Here is a 20,180-nt window from a genome sequence, read left to right on the forward strand (position 1 = left end):
ATGTTTATTAATTTTTTCCCATACTTTTTATGCATTCAGAGCAGAAAGGGAAGGTTTCAGCATATTTTTAATTTGCCATCTAGGCCTGAAAGTAGAGCCTCTGCTTTAAAGTACAGGTTTTGGGCCAGGCACGGTGGCTCACGCCTGTAATCCCAGCACTTTGGGAGGCCGAGGCGGGCAGATCACAAGGTCAGGAGATCGAGACCATCCTGGCTAACACAGTGAAACCCCGTCTCTACTAAAAATACAATAAAAAAATTAGCCAGGCACAGTGGCATGCACCTGTAGTCCCGGCTACTCGGGAGGCTGAGGCAGGAGAATCACTTGAATCCAGGAGGCGGAGGTTGCAGTGAGCCAAGATCACACCACTGCATTCCAGCCTGGGCAACAGAGTGACGCTCCATCTCAAAAAAAAAAAAAAAAAAAAAAGGGTGTTGAGAATGCTTAATCTGGATTCATAAAGTGGGCAAGGAAACAAGTCAAAACTAGAGCCCAGATATGAACATTTTCTTTGCCTGGGATGCAGACTTGATCACAGCTATCTGTTACAATGCGGGGAAAAGCAATCTCCTTTAAAAATCATTACTGTGTACCGACTGTCTCTGTGTCCTTGGAGGAATTAGTTAACCTCTCTGGTTCTCAGTTTCCCAGCTATTAATACAACTAAGTGAGTTAGATAAGCTAATTTCTAATAATCTCTAAAAGTACTCTCACTTATTAATTATATAGGTTCACATAATACAGGCCTAGGCCAGATTTTATTACATTCTAAGAGTTCATTTCTGAGCCTGAAAGATATTTAGCATTTCAGAGATAATATCAGGTCATCCAAATCATCTAATAAAGTATATAAGGGAGCTTTGGTAAATTAAGATATTTTGGCAAATTAAGATAATATTACAGACATAGGAATGTGCATTCAGTATTTTACACTCAAAAAAAGCTTATGTGTAAAGAAGTATGATTGCTCAATAAAAAGGAAGTGATTCATTAGGAGAGAGAAAAGAGAGGACATAGGTCACTAGTTAGCAAAGCAACTACAATATTAAGCTGAAATTCAGCTTCACAGATAGAGTACGATAAAACTACTTACAACAAAAACATAGTATCTTTTTTTTTTTTTTTTTTTTGAGAGGGAGTCTCGCTCTGTCGCCCAGGCTGGGATGCAGTGGCCGGATCTCAGCTCACTGCAAGCTCCGCCTCCCGGGTTTACGCCATTCTCCTGCCTCAGCCTCCCGAGTAGCTGGGACTACAGGCGCCCGCCACCTCGCCCGGCTAGTTATTTTTTGTATTTTTTAGTAGAGACGGGGTTTCACCTTGTTAGCCAGGATGGTCTCGATCTCCTGACCTCGTGATCTGCCCGTCTCAGCCTCCCAAAGTGCTGGGATTACAGGCTTGAGCCACCGCGCCCGGCCTAAACATAGTATCTTTATTTGACCAGAAGTATCAGAAAAATTATGAGTCTATGAAGTTGCTGTACTGAGTAAGACACTTTATACAGCAACACTGTAAAGCACAATTGCCTGTACATGGGCCATTTGAACAGCATGCGTGGTTATCAGCACTGTCATCTGCCAATAGTCAGGAGATTTACCAACTCACCCCAGGTAAGCGTAGCCAGGGTCAAGAGCTCGGGGATAGAGTCCTGACATACTACATATTCTGGAGAGTATGGATCTGTTTGAACGTCAGCATCCCGATAATCAGTCTGAGTGCCCACAGTCAACTTTGAAGGGATGGATAGCTGCTTAGTAGAAGTAGGAGGAAAAGTGTATGGTTCTGCCCTAAAAGGGAAAAATCAGTTTAAAAATTGAAACCTGTTATGATCACTTAAAACATTATATAATCAAGTGGAAACAAATCTTTGAAGCTTCATCAAGTCCATTCCTCCTTTAAATGTTGTCAGGTACAAAGTCATGAATCCATTATAACCAGGATTATGCCCCCAAATCTTGAGAGAATTGCCTTGTTATTCTCATCTCTGCCAAGAAACTGAGTGGGTCTAAGTACCATAGTTGACTCACAAAAGTGCCTATTTATATGTGTGTCACTGGGCAAGGTTGTAGAACAAAGCTATTCTAGAATGCTGTACAGCACTTCCGGACCTGTTCAGAATTATTGCATTCTCTGGTTTCTTTCTCCTGTGTTTCAGTCCGATACCCACTCTCTGTTTCTCTCCAGAAATACGGGAGCAGAGAAAAGAAAAGAGATGCTTTCTGCTGAAAGAAAGAAAGAGAAAAAGAAAAAGGAAGGAAGGGAGAAATGAAGGCAGGCAGGCAGGCAGGCAGACAGGCTCTATCTGGATAAATGATTCAATAATTAATGCTGGGATCACTTTGTTATTAACATGTGGGAAAGTTACCTTGTCTCTTGCAGAAAAATTAATTCTAGATCTTTAAAAAATTAATGTAAAAATGAGACTGTAAAAGTACTAACAGGAAACATAAGTCAATATTTATATCATCTTTGAGTGAAGGTCTTTTTAAGCCTGGCTTAAAAGCCAGAAGCTATAAAAGGAGATGATCAATAGAATTGAGGGTAAGTTTCAACTTCTATGCCTCAAAATATCACAAACAAATTTAAAAGGTGGATGGCAAACTTAGAAAAAGGTTTTGGAACATATATGATAAAAAGTTTAAATAGCCTTTCTATATAAAAAGCCCTTGTAAATCAATTAGGCAGTTAAATATCCCATGGAAAAATGAGTAAAGGAGAATTCACAAAACAAAAAGTAAAACTTCTAACAAACACATGAGAAGATAATGAAGATAACTAGTAATCAAAGAAAAGTAAATTAAAATGGCAAGATACTATTTTATGCTACTTTATCACATAAGCAAAGATCTAAAAGATTGAAAGTACCTAGCATCGATTATGTTGTGAAGAAATAGTCCTTCTCATAAACTGTTGATGGAAATACAAATAGGTATTTGTATTTTTGTAACTGTTAACTGTAAATTGTAAACTGACAAGTTAAAATACCCTTTGATCCAGCATTTCTACTCCTAGGAATTTATTCTAGGAAATAACAGGCCAGGTATACAAAGATATATATGAAAACATGTTCATAAAGTCTCATTTATAAGAGTGAAAAATTAGAAACTTAAATGATCACATCAATACAAGAATTCTTTAGAAAAATGATGCAGCCATAATGGAATTTATGCAGCTATTAAAAATAATAATGTAATCTATACCTGTGAGCATTCAAAAATGTCCATGATTCATTGTAAAGTAGAAAAAAATGACACTATTAAGTGGGTATGTATAGTATGATTCCATTTTTACATTTTAAAACTGAGTTTTTATGCATAGAAAACTACCTAGATGTATATACAATAATAGTAATTATTTCCAGATAGAATTATACAGATAATTTTTTTCATCTTTATACTTTTCTGAAACTTCTTTTTTAACATGTACATGCATTGCCTCTAGAATAAGAAAAAAACCAATATAGCCACTTTGACTTAAAAGACATTTTTTTTTCAAGTTGGTAAAAGCATTGGTTAAATTATATAAATAACTAAAGATGAAGGCAAAAGCGAGATATTTCCATTTTGAAAAACAGAGGCAATGGTAAGAGCTTACATAAGAGCACAGCAAATACATACACCAAAGATCTTTAAAAAAAAAAAAAGGTGGGGGGCAGGGCACAGTGGCTTATGCCTGTAATCCCAGCACTTTGGGAGGCAAAGGCAGGTGAATCACGAGGTCAGGAGTTCGAGACCAACCTGGCCAACATGGTGAAACCTCGTCTCTACTAAAGAGTGTGGTGGCACGTGCCCTGTAATTCCAGCTACTTGGGAGGCTGAGGCAGGACAATCACTTGAACCTGGGAGGTGGAGGTTGCAGTGAGCTGAGATCACACCACTGCACTCCAGCCTGGGCGACAGAGCAAGACTCCACCTCAAAAAAAAAAAAAAAAAAAAAAAAAAAAGCATTTCAAGCCAGTTAGAAAGAAACACCTGTTTGAAAGTTCAACCTGTGCTGGCGCAATTACTTTAGATAGTTTTTTTGTTTTGTTTGTTTCGTTTGTTTTTTGAGTCTCGCTCTGTCACCCAGGCTAGAGTGCAGTGGTGCGATCTCAGCTCACTGCAACATCCGCCTCCAAGGTTCAAGTGATTGTCCTGACTCAGCCTCCCAAGTAGCTGGGATTACAGGTGCCCATCACCTCACCCAGCTAATTTTTGTATTTTTAGTAGAGTCAGAGTCTCACCATGTTGGCCAGGCTGGTTTCAAACTCCTGACCTCAAGTGATCCTCCTGCCTCGGCCTTCTAAAGTGCTAGGATTACAGGTGTGAGCCACTGCACCTGGGCTTTAGTTTTTAAAGCTGAACTGTAACTGCTATTGAAATCACTTTCCAGTAGTTGCTATAAATTTCTAACATGTAGCTAATATATGGCTTCTTATGTTTTCAGTAGAAATTATTCTACTATAAAATTCTAGTTGAGGAAATAACTTCAAATCAGCTTTATGTCATCCAAAGTTACATGAAGTTTTATTATATTAGTGCACCATTATCTTGAATCAAGAGAATAAAATAATTTTTTTTTGTTTTTGTTTTTTTGTTTGTTTGTTTTTTGAGATGGAGTCTAGCTCTGTCCCCCAGGCTGGAGTGCAGTGGAGTGATCTCGGCTCACTGCAAGCTCCCCCTCCTGGGTTCACGCCATTCTTCTGCCTCAGCCTCCTGAGTAGCTGGGACTATAGGCTCCCGCCACCACTCTTGGCTAGTTTTTTGTATTTTTAGTAGAGACGGGATTTCACTGTGTTAGCCAGGATGGTCTCGATCTCCTGACCTCATGATCCACCCACCTCAGCCTCCCAAAGTGCTGGGATTAGAGGCATGAGCCGCCGCGCCCCGCCAAGAATAAATTATTTTTTTCTCATATTGAATAATTACACATTTGGACCATCTGATCAAATGTGCTTAGTTTACGGTAAGGCCTAATGAGCTCTTCTGGTGAAGGTTTCTGTCTCCCTATCTTTCCAGGTGGGTCTGGGAATAGAACGTAAAAGAGGAAAGCTACTTTGAACCCTTCCAGTAACTTAATACATGGTTTCTTAACTAACTTCTTAATTTCTCCAACCTATTTTTTCCCCATTTCAGTTGGCTTTAGGGGAGAGTAAAATATGAGTAACAAAGAGCAATGATCCCTTTCCCACCTCCTCCCCAACCTCAAACAGGACCCAAACCCAGAAAGGTCCCACATCTGCTCCATGCTGGCCTGACCCCTGCTGTGTCCTGGCCCCTGTCCTCAGGCTCACCTGCTCTGGCTTTAGTACTCATATGACAGCCAGGGCTGCTCTGTGTGTTCTATCCAGGCCCTTCCTCCTCCACTACTGCCCGGGAACCAGGAGCATGCGCTGTCTGCCATACCTACAGTCGTCTAGATTTTCTCTCCCAGCCTCAACAGAGCTGTACAGAGACAGGCTTCACAAACCTAGCAAATCCTGTTCTACTATGAGCTTCACTGAATGTTTTAGAAGTATTAACTTTTTATTATCTTTGAAAAGGTGCTTATGTAGAATCCAAAGGAAAGACTCCAACAGCTAGCCATGAGAAAGGTGTGGCTGGAGAAGGCCAGCTGGTCCCAAGACAATTCCATCCCTGATAACACAAGGTGGCATTATACTCACTGCTCAGAAACTCAAACATACTGGAATTCCAGAGTTGACCTCACTCAGGAATACTGATTCATTCTTTAAAAAGTTCTAAGAGAGATAGAGAGTAGCTACAATGTCAAATGTCATAGTTTAACTGTTGGATGGAATCTTTATCCCTTGTGTCAGGGTTATTTAGGAAGGAGTCGGAGAGGTCATGGTGTTCATCACTGTAGGCCTCTGAACTCCCTCGAATTAGTTTAACAACTTTTAGACTGACGTACTTATGACCTCCAAAGCAGGTAATCCAGTGAGCCTGATTTTAAAGAATTACCAGAAGGATCTTTAGGGATCTACATAGCTCATAGCTCCCCTTTTGCTCATACAAAACACTTCATAGAATATAAGTCTACAGCTATCTCTGGATAAACTGGTACCCCAGGAAGTTGCTGTCTGGGGAGAGCAGGGAATCTGTACTCCATCTCTATAAAGAGCCAAAGGCATCCACACAGTCTTAAAAAAAGTCAAGGGTGAAGTAGAATCATAACTAGCATTTATCTTGAGGATTACAGACATTTAATAACATGTGTCCTATTTATATGATGATATATATTATTAGGAATAACTATATTCTTTAAATGCACCCTTGAAAACCCAGCCCTGAATAAATTTGTATTCAGAAATATGAGACCTTAAAAAAGGTTTCTATTCCTAATAATTTCATGAATACCTTGGACTTTTTTCTCTTATAGAAATATTAAATTTTATTAATGGAGGAAAGAATGTAGCAAAAATTAGATTTTTAAAAGGAATACTCTACCCAGTCTGCTGCCTTGTCCTGAAACTAGAGATGAGAAATACACATTTGTCTCAGATTCAGCCCTTGTCCCTTACCTCCCTCTTACCTTGGTGCACTCTGTTGTGGGGCAAAAACCATGTTTTATTTATCTTTGTATACCACGTTGTCTGTGTAGATTAGATCGTTATTAAGTTATAAAATTCTAGCATTCAAAAAATATTACGTGACTGATTTGTTTATTTGATGAAATGTTGAAGAACTGTCATCAAATAAGTGTTTCAGAGAAGCAAAAGAAGATATTTAAAGCACTTTTCAACTTTTTTAAACCACAACTGCTACAATTTGAATATGTGGCCGTGTCTTCTCCAAAATTCACATTCAAACTTAGTCCCCACTGTGGTGGTATTAAGAGGTGAGGCCTTTGGGGAAAGTGATTAAGTCATGAGGATTCCATCCTCATCAATGGATTAGTGCCTTATAAAAGGACTGGAGAGAACTAGCATAGGTCCTTTTTGCTCTTCCACCATGTGAGGACACAGCATTTGCTGCTTCTGCCATGTGAAGACACAGCAAGAAGGCCCTCACCGACACTGACTGCCAGCCCCTTGCTCTTGGACTGTCCAGCCTTCAGAATTCAAGAAACAAATGTATTTTATTTATATCACTAAGTCTGTTAATTTGTTATAGCAGCACAAACGGACAACTAACAGTAAGAAATACATTTTATATCATAATCCGTCATATACATACAAACATATGCATATATTTTTCTGAAACAAAAGTTATAAACAAAAACCAGCTTACCCTCCATATACCTGATGCTTTGGTTATTTTCTATTCTGTTTCATGTTTTAAAACACTGCTCATGACCCACTAGAAGATTTCATACCCTTCCAATGTTTTGTGATCCCAATTTCAAAAATAGTGATTTAGATAACTATCTTCTAAGAGAAAATATGGAAGCAAACAATAAATAAACTGAAAAAGAGTTTTTAAATAATGATTACTTACTTGGATATGGCATAAACAACATTGAATGGCATCTGCTGAAAAAATGGAAGAAAAGGCCTGGGAGGAAAAGGAAAACATAAATGTGTGGGACTTTTGCAATGAATGTACTCTAAGCTCTCTTCCAGCTCTAATATTTGTCCCTTAAAAATCAGTGAGCTTAAATATCCCATATATCAGTGCTACTTCTGGATATACAAAATCACTGAGGTGTGGGGAGGTTCTTGTCTAAAATGCAGATTCCCAGGTCTGGCCCATGATATTCAGTACATACAGGGTAGAGCCAATGAATGTGCATTCTTAATAAACACTCCAGTATTTTCTCTTCAGATAGTAAACAAGTCACAACTGAAGAAGCCACCCTTTAAGCCCTGTACTTGGGCTTCAGCTGGCCATTAGTTCCCAGCAACTTCTCAAGTTCCTGAGACATTCTGAAATTCACAACGATTTAATCTAAAGCCTCCCCCTAAAAGTTAAGAATTGTACAGTTAACTGTATAGAATTGTATAGTAAACAGTTAAAAATTTAACACTTCTCTGAAAAAGTTAGCATCACAAAATTTCCATAAGGAGGTTGCTCATAAATAATAATGTGGATTAGAAATTTACTTTCTCAAGGAAGCTTATGCAGATGTAGTATCAAGACTATTTTTTCTAACTCCAGTAAGATGTATAAGGAAATCCCCATCTAATTTTTATTTGATTTGAGTATATGGTTATTACATGAGCATAAATCACAAATGAAATAAAACTAACCTTTTGGCCATGTTGGTTTGGGCAAGATTCACACAAAGAGAACAAACATTATCCCTTTGAACACAAGTTTCCCCTTCACCATGACTTCATGGTATCTCCACTGTGTCTCACTCATTTGATGACTTCATTTCAAATGTTTTCAAATACATATTCTTAGTTGCAATCAGTATCTCTAAAGTCAGGCAGGCTTAGTTTGAACCCCAGATCTACCCCTGGCTAGCTTATATGACCTGAAGCAATCTATTTATCATCTCTCAGTCTCAGCTTCATTACTGGTAAAACAGGGATCATATATATCTTATCCTACATTTCTGTTGAAAAGATTAGATCATATGCATGTAAAGCACTTAAAATAGAGTCTGACACATTGTATGCACTGAAAAATGATAACTGTTATTAGTATCATAAAGAGGTTCTCTAATAATATTAGAGCTCAAATATTCATTAGCAATTACATTCTACCTTTCAAAGTATTTATAGCGATTCTTTCCAGTAACTTCAGGATCTTCATAAACTTCTCTAGGCATCTGAAAAGAAGTGTCAGTTCTAAAGTGAAGCAAGAAAACATCATTTAAGTCTAAAATATTTCCACATATAATTTCTATTTAATATTTCTATGTGTATAGAGTAGGAGTTACACAAAGTATCTCATACTGAGAGTAAAGTCTTCCATAACCTGCATTTGACTGTCATACAACTTAGAGTATATATGATTCTTCCCCTGCCCTGAGCCAGGAGACCAGGACCTAGTCAGAGGGTAGATTTATGAAATCCTACATACAAAAAAAAAAAAAAAAAAAAAAAAGAGTAGATTTATGAAATCCTACATACAAAAATGCCCAATTTTAATTAAAAGCACACAAGAATAACAAAATACTAAAAGACAATTATTTATTTATTTATTTATTTTTTTCAGACAGAGTCTCGCTCTGTCACCCAGGCTGGAGTGCAGTGGCGCAATCTCGGCTCTACAAGTTCCACCTCCTGGGTTCACGCCATTCTCCTGCCTCAGCCTCCCGAGTAGCTGGGACTACAGGTGCCCGCCACCACACCCGGCTAATTTTTTGTATTTTTGGTAGAGATGGGGTTTCACCATGTTAGCCAGGATGGTCTCGATCTCCTGACCTCATGATCCACCCGCCTTGGCCTCCCAAAGTGCTGGTATTACAGGCATAAGCCACCATGCCTGGCCAAAAGACAATTTTTCTATGTCCAGGCTAAAAGACTTTATACTTTTAAATTTACTAAATGTGAACTTGTAAGTAATTAAAATAATAAATAATTCAACTTATCCTTGAAGGTGCTTTGGCCGCAAGTTCCAAAAAATATTTTAGATATTAGCAGAAAAGAGCACTTTCAGTTGCTAAGTTGGATCCAAGCAACAACAAACTCAGTCATCCCTACCTTTGGTGGACAGTTGTCATTATATATATATCTATATAGATATATATGATGGAAAAAATATATATAATACATATAATCAGGCTTGTTTGGTCAAAAGAGGTTTAAAAAGAAAATTTGGTCTAGGTATAACACCATGACTGAACATTTTAAAACCACACATGGTAAATGAATTTAAAAAATGTTTTTAACGCATTTATTTTAGGCCCTGGAGCCATCCGACACTTACATGGCAAGCTGCCGGAGGGCTTCTCTGTGTTTCTCCTCATGTCCCTTCCATTGCCGACTGATAAACGGTGGGACAGGATCTGACTTGCTCCAATATAGGGAATATCTTGGATAATGGATCAGGTTACTGAACATGGTTTTAAACCTGGGAACTTTTCTCTAACGTTAGGGAAGGGAGGCAAAGGACAAAATTATACCATCAGCTTTTCTAAAGTATTTTAATTACATTGTAAATTCTTTAAAAAAGATACAAAACAATGTATATAGTATAAGAAGAGGGGTTATTGCTATATACATAGAATATCTTTAAATGGATGCCCAAGAAACTGATGACAATGGCTGTTTATGTGGAGGGGGTGAGGGTAGGGCTAGAATTTATTTCATACTGTGTATGCTTTTGTACTACTTAAATTCTTTTAACATGGGCATATATTATTATATTTATCCCATTAAAATAAATTAGCTTATGGGTTCTCTATTCATTATCAGTGACTTAATCCTCGCAACGAGCCACAAGTATTAAGATGCTTTGCCCCCCAGTAATCTTGGCAAAGTAATTTCTGTGGAACCTAAAATCCAGTGAAGATTTGGTGATTAGTCAATCTGATCAATGCAGTTAGGCAAACTAGATGGTTCAGGTTCATTAGGTCGCCTTGGTTGATGCATTAGACATACCAGTCTGCTGCGAATCAGGGTGGCTTGGATATTTGCCTGTGTGTGGTCTTTCTCACTTGACACAATAAACAATGGATCTGCAAAATAAACAATCAAGTAGCATAACAAATAGAACATATCTACCCCTAGGCTGAGAATAATGGCAAAGCAATGTAATCTCTTAATTGGAAAACAAATTTAAAAGTTTAAATATTGCCTGACTCGGCAGCAGCTCATGCTCTGTTGTGCATGTGGCCCTGTTACTCTACCACTTCTACCAGTAACAGTTGTCAAGATGATTTTCTTTTCTGAGTATTCCAAGTCAGCATATGGAAGTGGAATGCATAAAGAAAGTCTAGCATGTTTTCAAGTACTACACCCTAAACACACTTTATAATCTCTCCTATGAACAAAACTACTTCTGAGCCTGGGTAGCCCAAAAAATTCTTTAAGGGAAAGACCTTGTATATATGCACTATGCCAATTTGCAAGGGAAAGAAGCAATACATTTATACTATCTCCCATCTTTGATGCACTAGAAAGATGCAAACTACATGATATCTCAGAACTGGTGAACATGATTTAAAAAAATCAGCTATCTTCAGAATTTACCCCTTAAGTTTGTAAGTTTGCTGATGATGGTACCATTATTTTTACAAAGTCCAACAGAATATTGCCCTGCTATTATAAGTATCTGTTTATCAGGTATATCTTTAAAGTGATGAAGAGTATTCATGATTGACTATACTGTACTGCCCTTTAAAATCAACTGATTTGCCATTAAATTAACCAGCAGCCTTCAGATATATTTGATTTCCCAAGTAGACTTGTCTCTGGGGAGGCAAATACCCTGACCAGCTAGTCTAGATAACATGATAACACATATTTCTCCATAGAAATTAATAAACTGGGAATTGCGATTTAGAAATGTCTCTTTTGAATTTGGATAATGTGTGTTAATTCCTAAAAGCTAATAATTCATCAGTTACCCAACAAATATGATTTGCTGAATGCAGACATTGGATATTCCCCCCAAGGCTGAAAAGCTGCAAGAGGCTCAGGTTCTTTTTGCTCCTTCATTCAACACATGTTTATTGACTGGCTGCTCTATCTAGGTGCTTAGAATACATCAACAAAACGACAAAAATCTTTGACTTCGTACGAGAGAGACAATAAACAACAAACATAATAAACTAGCAAATTAGACATTAGAATTTGAGGGCTGTTATTTTTTAAAAAGAAGAAATCGGGTAAGGGAGACTGGGTTGCAATTTTAACTAGGGTGGTCAGGACAGGCCCTTGAGAAGGTGGCATGTATAGAGACTTGAAGGTAAGGGAGTTAGCTAGTTAGATATCTGAAGAATATTCTAGGATGGGAGCATGCCTGATACATCTGAAGAACAGCAAAGTCCCTAGGATGGGAACATGCCTGATACATCTGAAGAACAGCAAGGTCCCTAGGATGGGAACATGCCTGATACATCTGAAGAATAGCAAAGAAATCAGGATAAATGAGGCAGAATGAAGGTGGGAAAAGAGAGCAGATAAGAGGCCAGATAAGCAACTAGGGAACTAATCACATAGGGCTTTGTAGGGAAGGGTAAAAGAGCCTGGAAAGGAGTTCATCTTTGCACCACCACAGTTCTGTCAAGGTGGAAACCTGGCCCAAGGCCAGTCAATTCATTGGCCAGCCAACAACCAATCTTAAATTTCTAACTTAAATTTTCAGCTACAGTACACAAAGATGCTATACAATTGGTGGTGAGCTTTAGGGCTAACTAGTCAAGAAGCAGGCCACCCTAGTCCCTATCATAGTAAGAGAAATCCATACACAAGAGGCTTTCTGTCAGATGGAAGAAGTAAGCAAGCATAGTGATGTCTTGCTTAATGATGGGGATACGTTCTTAGAAACGGGTCATGAGGTGAGCTTACCATTGTGTAAATATCAGAGGGTGTTTAACATAAACCTAGATGGTATAGCCTACTCCACACCTAGGCTATGTAGCATAGCCTATTGCTCCTAGGCTACAAACCCATACAGCATGTTATTGTACTGAATACTGTAGACAACTGTAACACAACGGTATTTGTATATCTAAACAGAAAAAGTGATGCATTGTGCTACAATGTTATGACAGCTACAACGTCACTAGGTATTTGGAGTTTTTCAACTTCATTATAATCTTATGGGACCATCCTTATACATGTAGTCCACTGTGGACCAAAATATCATTACTTGGGGCTTGACTATACATAGAAAGAAGGCTAGAGTTGCCAGATAAAATAAAGGATGTCTAGTTAAATTTATATTCAGATAGGCAATGAATAATTTTTTAGTATAAATATGTTCCAAAATATTGCACAGGACAAAAATTAATACTAAAATATTATTCGTTATCTGAAATTCAAGCTTAACTGTGCATCTTGTATTTTTATTTGCTAAATGTGGCAACCCTAACAAGGTGAAAGGTCATAAGGTCAAAGAAAGAAAGCAGGAGAGCACAGCATCTTAGTTCTGATCTTCCCCGTCCAGGTTCTCATCTGCCATGGCTATACTTCGCTTCCTGTCCATGAATACCGGCGAGATTGTCTGTTTTATAACAACACAAACTTTAATTTGATCTACTCTGAGTGAATTTCTGTTCTTAGCAAGGCACATGGAAACATTTAGCAATTCCTCTGCAAAAGAGACACTTATGCATCAAAGAAACCACCAGCTTAATAAATACTTTGGGAAGATGTTTGTCCTCCTTCTCAAATTACCCGTGAAAAAAACATGGTGATGTGTTTACAGGAGCTAACTTGATTTATTTCACAAAATCAAGAGTAAATACAGAAAACCACTGGCCAGAATATGTCAGCAATCACTACACAGCCTCTATCTAGGAATGTGTACTCTAGAGATTCCTACACAAAGGAGACCCTGGGATTCCCAGAGGCAACACCACATTGCTGAAAGCAATGCAAGGTTCAGGTGAAAAACGTGGGACTGCAGAGGGCAAAATTGGAAAAAAAGCATGCTTAGCTGGTTACAATTCTTGCCACGGCAAATTCAATAAACATTTATTAATTGAAGCGCCTAGTACATGTATCAGCACTAGAATAGGTGCTCACAAGGCTACAAAAATATACAGAACAGGAACCTAAGGAACTCAAGGAGCATGGAGAGAGAGAAAACACAAAACTGACAAGCAAGCCGTTAAAATAAACTGGGCCTTTATTGGCCCAAGAGGAGCCAGCGGACCTAGTCTATAAACAATGCTTTGACGCAGAAGTTGAAAACAAAAACAAAAACAAAACCTAAAAGCAAGCATGAGATAAACTGGCACTTCTTTTTGCCCAACTTGTATTTGCCCAGAGAGTAGGAGACAAAAGATTATTTTCGTAGGGCATTTTATGCAGGAACGTTGAGTGAATCTCCGAGTCTACAAATCGTTGCATACTTTTCTGGGTACCAAAATGCCCGGAACAGGTATCAGGAAGATCGCCCCTTGAAGCGGAGCGCACCCGCGCCTTTCGATGCACGCGAACCCCCGACCCCACCCTGAGTGCGGGCACCTGGAGGGCTCGGAGCTGCCCCCACCGGACCAGGGACAACCGCGGGCAAGAGGTCAGTCCAGAGGGTCGTCTTTCGTTCGCCATGCCCCTGGCCAGGTCCTACCATCTGGGAGCCCACCTGGCCCAGGAGTGGACGGACGCGGAGGAAGGTCTGCGACTGTCCTTACCGTACAGAAAATCATACGCTCGATTGGAGATGTGGCTCCCAGCCCGCGACCTCTCCCGGTACCGAGTTTGAGACACCTGAGGCTGGGCCTGGGGCTCCTGGATGGTTACTGCGTGGCTCATGGTACCGCCTTTTCCCTCGGGCCAGCAGGGGACCAGCTGGTCTGGCTTGGCTGCTGCGTGCACGTCGCTATGGTAACCGCCGCCGGCGCAAGGGGATAAGGGGCGGGGCCAGGAGGAGGGCGGTGGCCGCGGGGCGGGGCCGAAGAGGAGTGGAGAAAAGTGAAAGCAGGAGTGGCCGGGCAAGAGTCGGGAGGGGAGTGGAGGGAAAGATGAGACGAGAGGGGAGAGGCAGGGTGAAGGAGGAAAAGGCTCGCTTCCCTCTACACTCCAGAGACAGTGGGGAGGCTGGGAGAAAGCTACTCTTAAGTCATTGATTTGCCAGTTATACCTCGTAGCCTCTCGGAAATCCCTGAGAGATCTCAGAACCTTCTAGAATAATTGGGTGCTTCCCCGCCCCGCTTCCCCAGCCCTTTTCCAGGGGACTTGTCCCGAGAGCTGCGGAATTCAGTCAGGTTCCTAAATGTTGCTCCTTAGCACGCTGTGAACTTTGCCCCACACTCGTGAGCATCAGTGTTTAGGGTGGGTTAGGTAATCAGTAACTGTTGATCTGAGACTGCGGACCCTTTCTGAGTCCTGGGCATTAGATAACAGAAGATGATGTGGGGTAGGCACTGGCTCTGCTTTTAAAAAGTATTTATAATGGAAAATTTTAAACATTAACATAAGTGATTCTACTTTTAATAACAAACCCTCAAGTAATCCATCCCTCAGAATCAACATTTAGCAACATTTGGCAATGAAGTTTCAGTTTCCTTCCCCTCTTTTTTAAAGAAATCCTAGACATAATATTATTTTACCCTTAAATTAGTCTGCATCTCAAACTGATACAGATTTTTAAAATTTAACTACTGCTATCATATCTAACAAAATTAACAATAATTCCTTAGTACTATAAATATTCCAATTTTCCTGTTTGAGTCCAAATTGTCTTTTATAGTTGGTTTGTTCTAGTCAAAATCCAAAAAAAAAAAAGTCCACATGTTGCATTTTGGTATGTCTCTTATCCTAGAGCAGTGAATTTCTAATACTTTCAATAATTCTTTATTTATTACCAGAGGTTCTTCTATAAAAGGAACTTTTTCATACCAACTCATTGGTTATCCTGAGATAACCAGGATAACCCCATAGAGGAAAGACTGGGTAAATGCTGAATTCGTTCTCTTTAATTATGAAATTTCAGAGACATGAGTTGGTGCCCTACCAAACTCCAGAGTTAACCACAAAGTTTTTATTTGTTTGATATCATTAGGAATGCATGCATTTTTTACAGATCTGATGTTTCAATCCATTATGATCATTATTATTTATTATACTCACATTATTAAAGCTAATGGCATGCCTTAGAGTTGGCTTCTTTGTCCTTTAATGTTGAGATGAGAAGTCTTCCAATCAAAGATTTTTCTTGATCGAAGGGTTCATGGTCTCACGGGCTTCAAGGAATGAAGCTGTGGTCCGCAGCTGGGAGTGTTACAGCTTTACTAGAGAAATGCGTGGACCCAAAGAGTATACCCATGGCAAGATTTGTTAAAGCCAACGCAAAAGTTAAGGGAAAGTGAAAGTAAAGCTTCCACGTGGTGGAAGGGGACCCCGAAGGGTTGCCGTTTCTGACTTGGGTGTCTTAAGTTTATATCCCTTATGACTCCTCTCCTTTACCTTTTTCTGTCCTGTAGGATTAGCTTATTTTCTATCCGCTTGTGGGTTTGTAGCAGGAGGAGCCGCAGACAAGAACCACTCAGACACTGAGTTGTGGAAGGAAAGGGCTTTGTTCAGCTGGGAGCATCCGCGAACTCACGTCTCCAAAAACCGAGCTCCCAGAGTGAGCAATTCCTGTCCCTTTTAAGGGCTTACAACTCTAAGAGGGTCCACGTGAGAGGGTTGTGATAGATTGAGCAAGCAGTGGGTACATGACTGGGAGCTGCATGCACTGGTAATCAGAATGGAAAATAATAGGACAGGGATTTTCACACTGCTTTTCCATACAATGTCTGGAATCTATAGATAACATAACCTGTTAGGTCAGGGGTGGATCTTTAACTGCCAGGCCCAGGGCACAGTGCTGGGCTGTCTGCCTGTGGATTTCATTTCTGCCTTTTAGTTTTTAATTCTTCTTTCCTTGGAGGCAGAAATTGGGCATAAGACAATATGAGGGGTGGTCTCCTCCCTTAGGTTGGCGGGCCTGGTTGGTTAAAAACATCAGGCTGCAGCTAGAGCTTAAACTCCCTATATGATTGGTTGAAGTTTCAATCCCTTAATTTGCAGCTGGGACTCACTTCGGCTTAGTGGAAAGTCCCCTTTGATTGATTGAAGTTTCAATCCCTTAGCTTGCAGCTATGACTGATTTTGGCTTAGGGGAAAGTCCTGTAGGGAAGTTCCTATTGAACCAGGAAGTCCAGCCAGCTTAGCCACTTAGTCCCTCAATGTGATCCACAGACACTTCCTGAATATGCTTCCTGGCCTACGACTCTTTCTGCATGTACTCCTGGTTTTAACTTATTGTCTCTACTTCTAAATTTCTTGGGGTTTTTGAAAACCAGCTATGTCCTAGGTCTGTCTGTGTACTTTCTTGTAAAATTCAGTTTTAGCAAAGAACCATGCTAAGTCAGTTTGGCAAGAATCCCCCATCCTAGATATCTGACTGGGGTCCTCATCCTTTGCTTTTGCTTTTCACCCCCAGGTGAGGTCTGATTACCCTGGCTGTCTTCAGCAAGAATCCTTTGAGATGAGTTTAACCAGAATTCTCTTTACCTCTGATATTTCCGCTTAGTAATTTTTCATCCACTGGCCCCCACCCTGCTCTTTGCTATAAATTGCTACTTGCTTATGCTATATTCGGAGTCGAACCCAATCTCTCACCCAACTACAAGACCCTGTTGCAGTAATTCCTATATCTATTGCAGTGGTCTTGAATGCAGTCTGCCTGTCCATGCTTTAACAAGATCATTGAATAATTTTTTCTTTAACACCCCTCAACTAATTTAGGTACATTTCAAGACTCACCTCTAACTTTGCCACTTCTATGCAGTTTCCTCATATCTCTCAAATACAGTGAGATATCATCCTTCCAATGCTGTAGTAGTACCAATAGCATTGACCACCTTTTATTAGTAATTAGTAATTGCTCGCGACTCTGCTTCCCACAACTTTGAGTTCACTGAGGGCACAGCCCTTCACCTGGTCATTTTTGTATCCCTGAAGTATCTGGTACATGAAAGGTTAATGAAATGATTACTAAATCCATCCCTTTGTTAAATAAATTTACGGAATGTCTACTATATAATAGATGTTAAAGATTTTGAGATAATTTGTACAGCCCACTGGATGATAGAGAAAGTTGACACAGAAGCAAAGTACAATGTAATAGTGGTATAGTACTTTTCCATCTGGGGTACAGCTACATTCTCAGAGCCTCCCACTTTTCATTTCTTCTTCTCAATGTTCCTCACTCCCACCTCCTTATCTTCTCAACATATAACATCAGCTAAATGTTATATGTTTAGCTCCTCAACATATAACATCAGCTAAAATGTTCTCTCATTACTGGAAAGGGGTCCGGATCCAGACCCCAAGAGAATATTCTTGGATCTCATGCAAGACAGGATTCAGGGTGAGTCCATAGAGTAAAGTGAAAACAAGTTTATTAAGAATGTAAAGGAATAAAACAATGGCTATTCCACAGACAGAGCACCCCCGAGGCCTGCTGATTGCCCATTTTTATGGTTATTTCTTGACGATATGCTAAACAAGGTGTGGATTATCCATGCCTTCCCTTTTAGACCATATAGAGTAACTTCCTGACATGTAAACTGGCATGCTACTGGTGGGAATGTAGCAGTGAGGATGACCAGAGGTCACTCTCATAGCCATCTTGGTTTTGGTGGGTTTTAGCTGACTTCTTTGCTGCAATCTGTTTTATCAGCAAGGTCTTTATGACCTGCATCTTGTGCTGACCTCCTGTCTCATACTGTGACTTAGAATACCTAACCATCTGGAAATGTAGCCCAGTAGGTCTCAGCCTTATTTTATCCAGCCCCTACTCAAAATGGAGTTGCCCAGGTTCAAACGCCTCTGGCAGTCTCATCAGAAAGACTTTTCCTCAATCAGGCATGGTGGTTCACACCTGTAATCCCAGCACTTTGGGAGGCCGAGGCAGGCAGATCACCTGAGGTCAGGATTTCAAGACCAGCCTGGCCAACATGGTGAAACCCCATCTCTACTAAAAATACAAAAAAATTAGCCAGGCGTGGTGGTGGGTGCCTGTAATCCCAGCTACTCAGGAGGCTGAGGCAGGAGAATTGCTTGAACCTGCAAGGCGGAGGTTGCAGTGAGCTGAGATGGCACCACTGCACTCCAGCCTGGGCAACAAGAGCAAGACTCTGTCTCAAAAAAAAAAAAAAAAAAAAAAAAAGGAGAAGAAAGACTTTTCCTCATTCTATCAGATAAACGATCTAAGGTAGTCAACAGCCAGCAGCCTCCATAAACACATCCGAAGACACTATTACCTTGATTTTTTTACAGCACTGAAATTTTACTGATTTGCTCATGTATTATATCTCCTCCCACTAGAATGTAAGCTCTGTGAGACCAGAGACCTCAAAAAATGTCCTGTTCACCCTGAATTCATCCATATCTCTTAGGCCAGTAAAACCACCTTTGCAAAAATTATAACAGAAAATTATGACAGTGAGAAAAATCTGACATGGCTGAGCCCATCTTGACTCCAGCCTCACAGGTTGGCTGTCTTTGCTCATTCCGGGGCCTGAGCCAGGCTAACTTCGGGAGAAATTTAGTGTATAGTTTTTTTTGTTTGTTTTTTGTTTTTGTTTTTGAGATGGAGTCTCGCTCTGTTGCCCAGGCTGGAGTGCAGTGGCACAATCTTGGCTCACTGCAACCTCCACCTCCTGGATTCAAGCGATTCTCCTGCCTCAGCATCCCGAGTAGCTGGGATTACAGGAGCCCGCCACCATGCCCAGCTAATTTTTTTGTATTTTTTAGTAGAGACAGGGTTTAGCCATGTTGGTCAGGCTAGTCTTGAACTCCTGACCTCAGGTGATCCACCTGCCTAGACCTCCCAAAGTGCTGGGATTACAGGCATGAGCCACAGCGCCCAGCCTTGTTTATAGTTTAAATGATAATAGCTCCTCCCAAAAACTAAACTATTTTTATAAAATGAGTGAAAGGCCACAAAGTTAGGATGAGAGGGGCCTGAGTGATAAATAATTACCATTTTTTTCTGAGGTCGTAAGATTTGCAACTTCCCCAATTACTCTTGAAGATAACATCACTATTGTAGAACCTAAGATTGACCTTTTGAACTATCTTTTTAGGCCTCTGCATTTCTGACAACCAGATGGCCCCACCTGGACCTGCCAATGAGTCCTGTGGCCCTCCACGTAGGAACTGACTCAGCCCAAGAGGACAGTATTGATTCCCTATGATTTCATCTCCAACCCAACCAATTAGCATGCCATGCCCCCTACTCTACCCCCTTGCCCTAGTAGTAGCAAAATGTAACTACTATGTAACTGGTAGTTACGTAGTACTAGCAGTAGTATCAGCAGTATTAGTACTATGTACTACTAGTACATACTATTAGTTACTATGTAACTATGTAACTATTACATAGTAACATTTACTACTACATTACATAGTAGTTACATTTAGCTTCTAAATGCTATACATCAGCTTTTGGTACTTTTGGAAAACATAACAGTTCAATCAGAAAAAACAAATGTTATTAGAAAATAAAATTTCCAGTTTAAGCTGGCTCATTAGGTGAAATTTTAAATTTACAGGTTAGTGTGTGTATATGTGTGTGTGTGTGTGTGTATATATATATATGTATAGCATTTAGGCCAGGTATGGTTGCTTATGCCTGTAATCCCAG

General features: G+C 40.0%; 2 protein-coding genes across 10 annotated transcripts in view; one reads left to right on the plus strand and one right to left on the minus strand.

The window, feature by feature from the left end:
- The window catches only part of CFAP91 (cilia and flagella associated protein 91), a 62,085-nt gene extending 47,683 nt beyond the window's left edge, over nucleotides 1-14,402 (minus strand). For 3 of the 4 annotated variants that reach the window (XR_007723633.1, XM_050781886.1, XM_050781887.1), the window contains exons 1-6: nucleotides 14,176-14,402; nucleotides 10,472-10,548; nucleotides 9,798-9,955; nucleotides 8,630-8,713; nucleotides 7,416-7,472; nucleotides 1,603-1,784 (exon numbers count right to left, since the gene is read on the minus strand). Coding sequence is in view for 3 of the 4 variants with exons in the window: in XM_050781886.1 (XP_050637843.1) it covers nucleotides 1,603-1,784; nucleotides 7,416-7,472; nucleotides 8,630-8,713; nucleotides 9,798-9,955; nucleotides 10,472-10,548; nucleotides 14,176-14,296 (679 nt within the window). In the remaining variant the exon portion in view is untranslated. Of the gene's footprint in view, nucleotides 1-1,602; nucleotides 1,785-7,415; nucleotides 7,473-8,629; nucleotides 8,714-9,797; nucleotides 9,956-10,471; nucleotides 10,549-14,175 lie in introns of those variants that run through there. The other variant, XM_050781888.1, reaches the window with a different exon arrangement.
- LOC126949250 (cytochrome c oxidase copper chaperone) overlaps nucleotides 1-20,180 on the plus strand; it is an 846,236-nt gene that overhangs the window by 798,351 nt on the left and 27,705 nt on the right. The window lies entirely within an intron of this gene.

This window comes from Macaca thibetana, chromosome 2 (genome assembly GCF_024542745.1).
Source record: "Macaca thibetana thibetana isolate TM-01 chromosome 2, ASM2454274v1, whole genome shotgun sequence".
NCBI lineage: Eukaryota > Metazoa > Chordata > Mammalia > Primates > Cercopithecidae > Macaca > Macaca thibetana.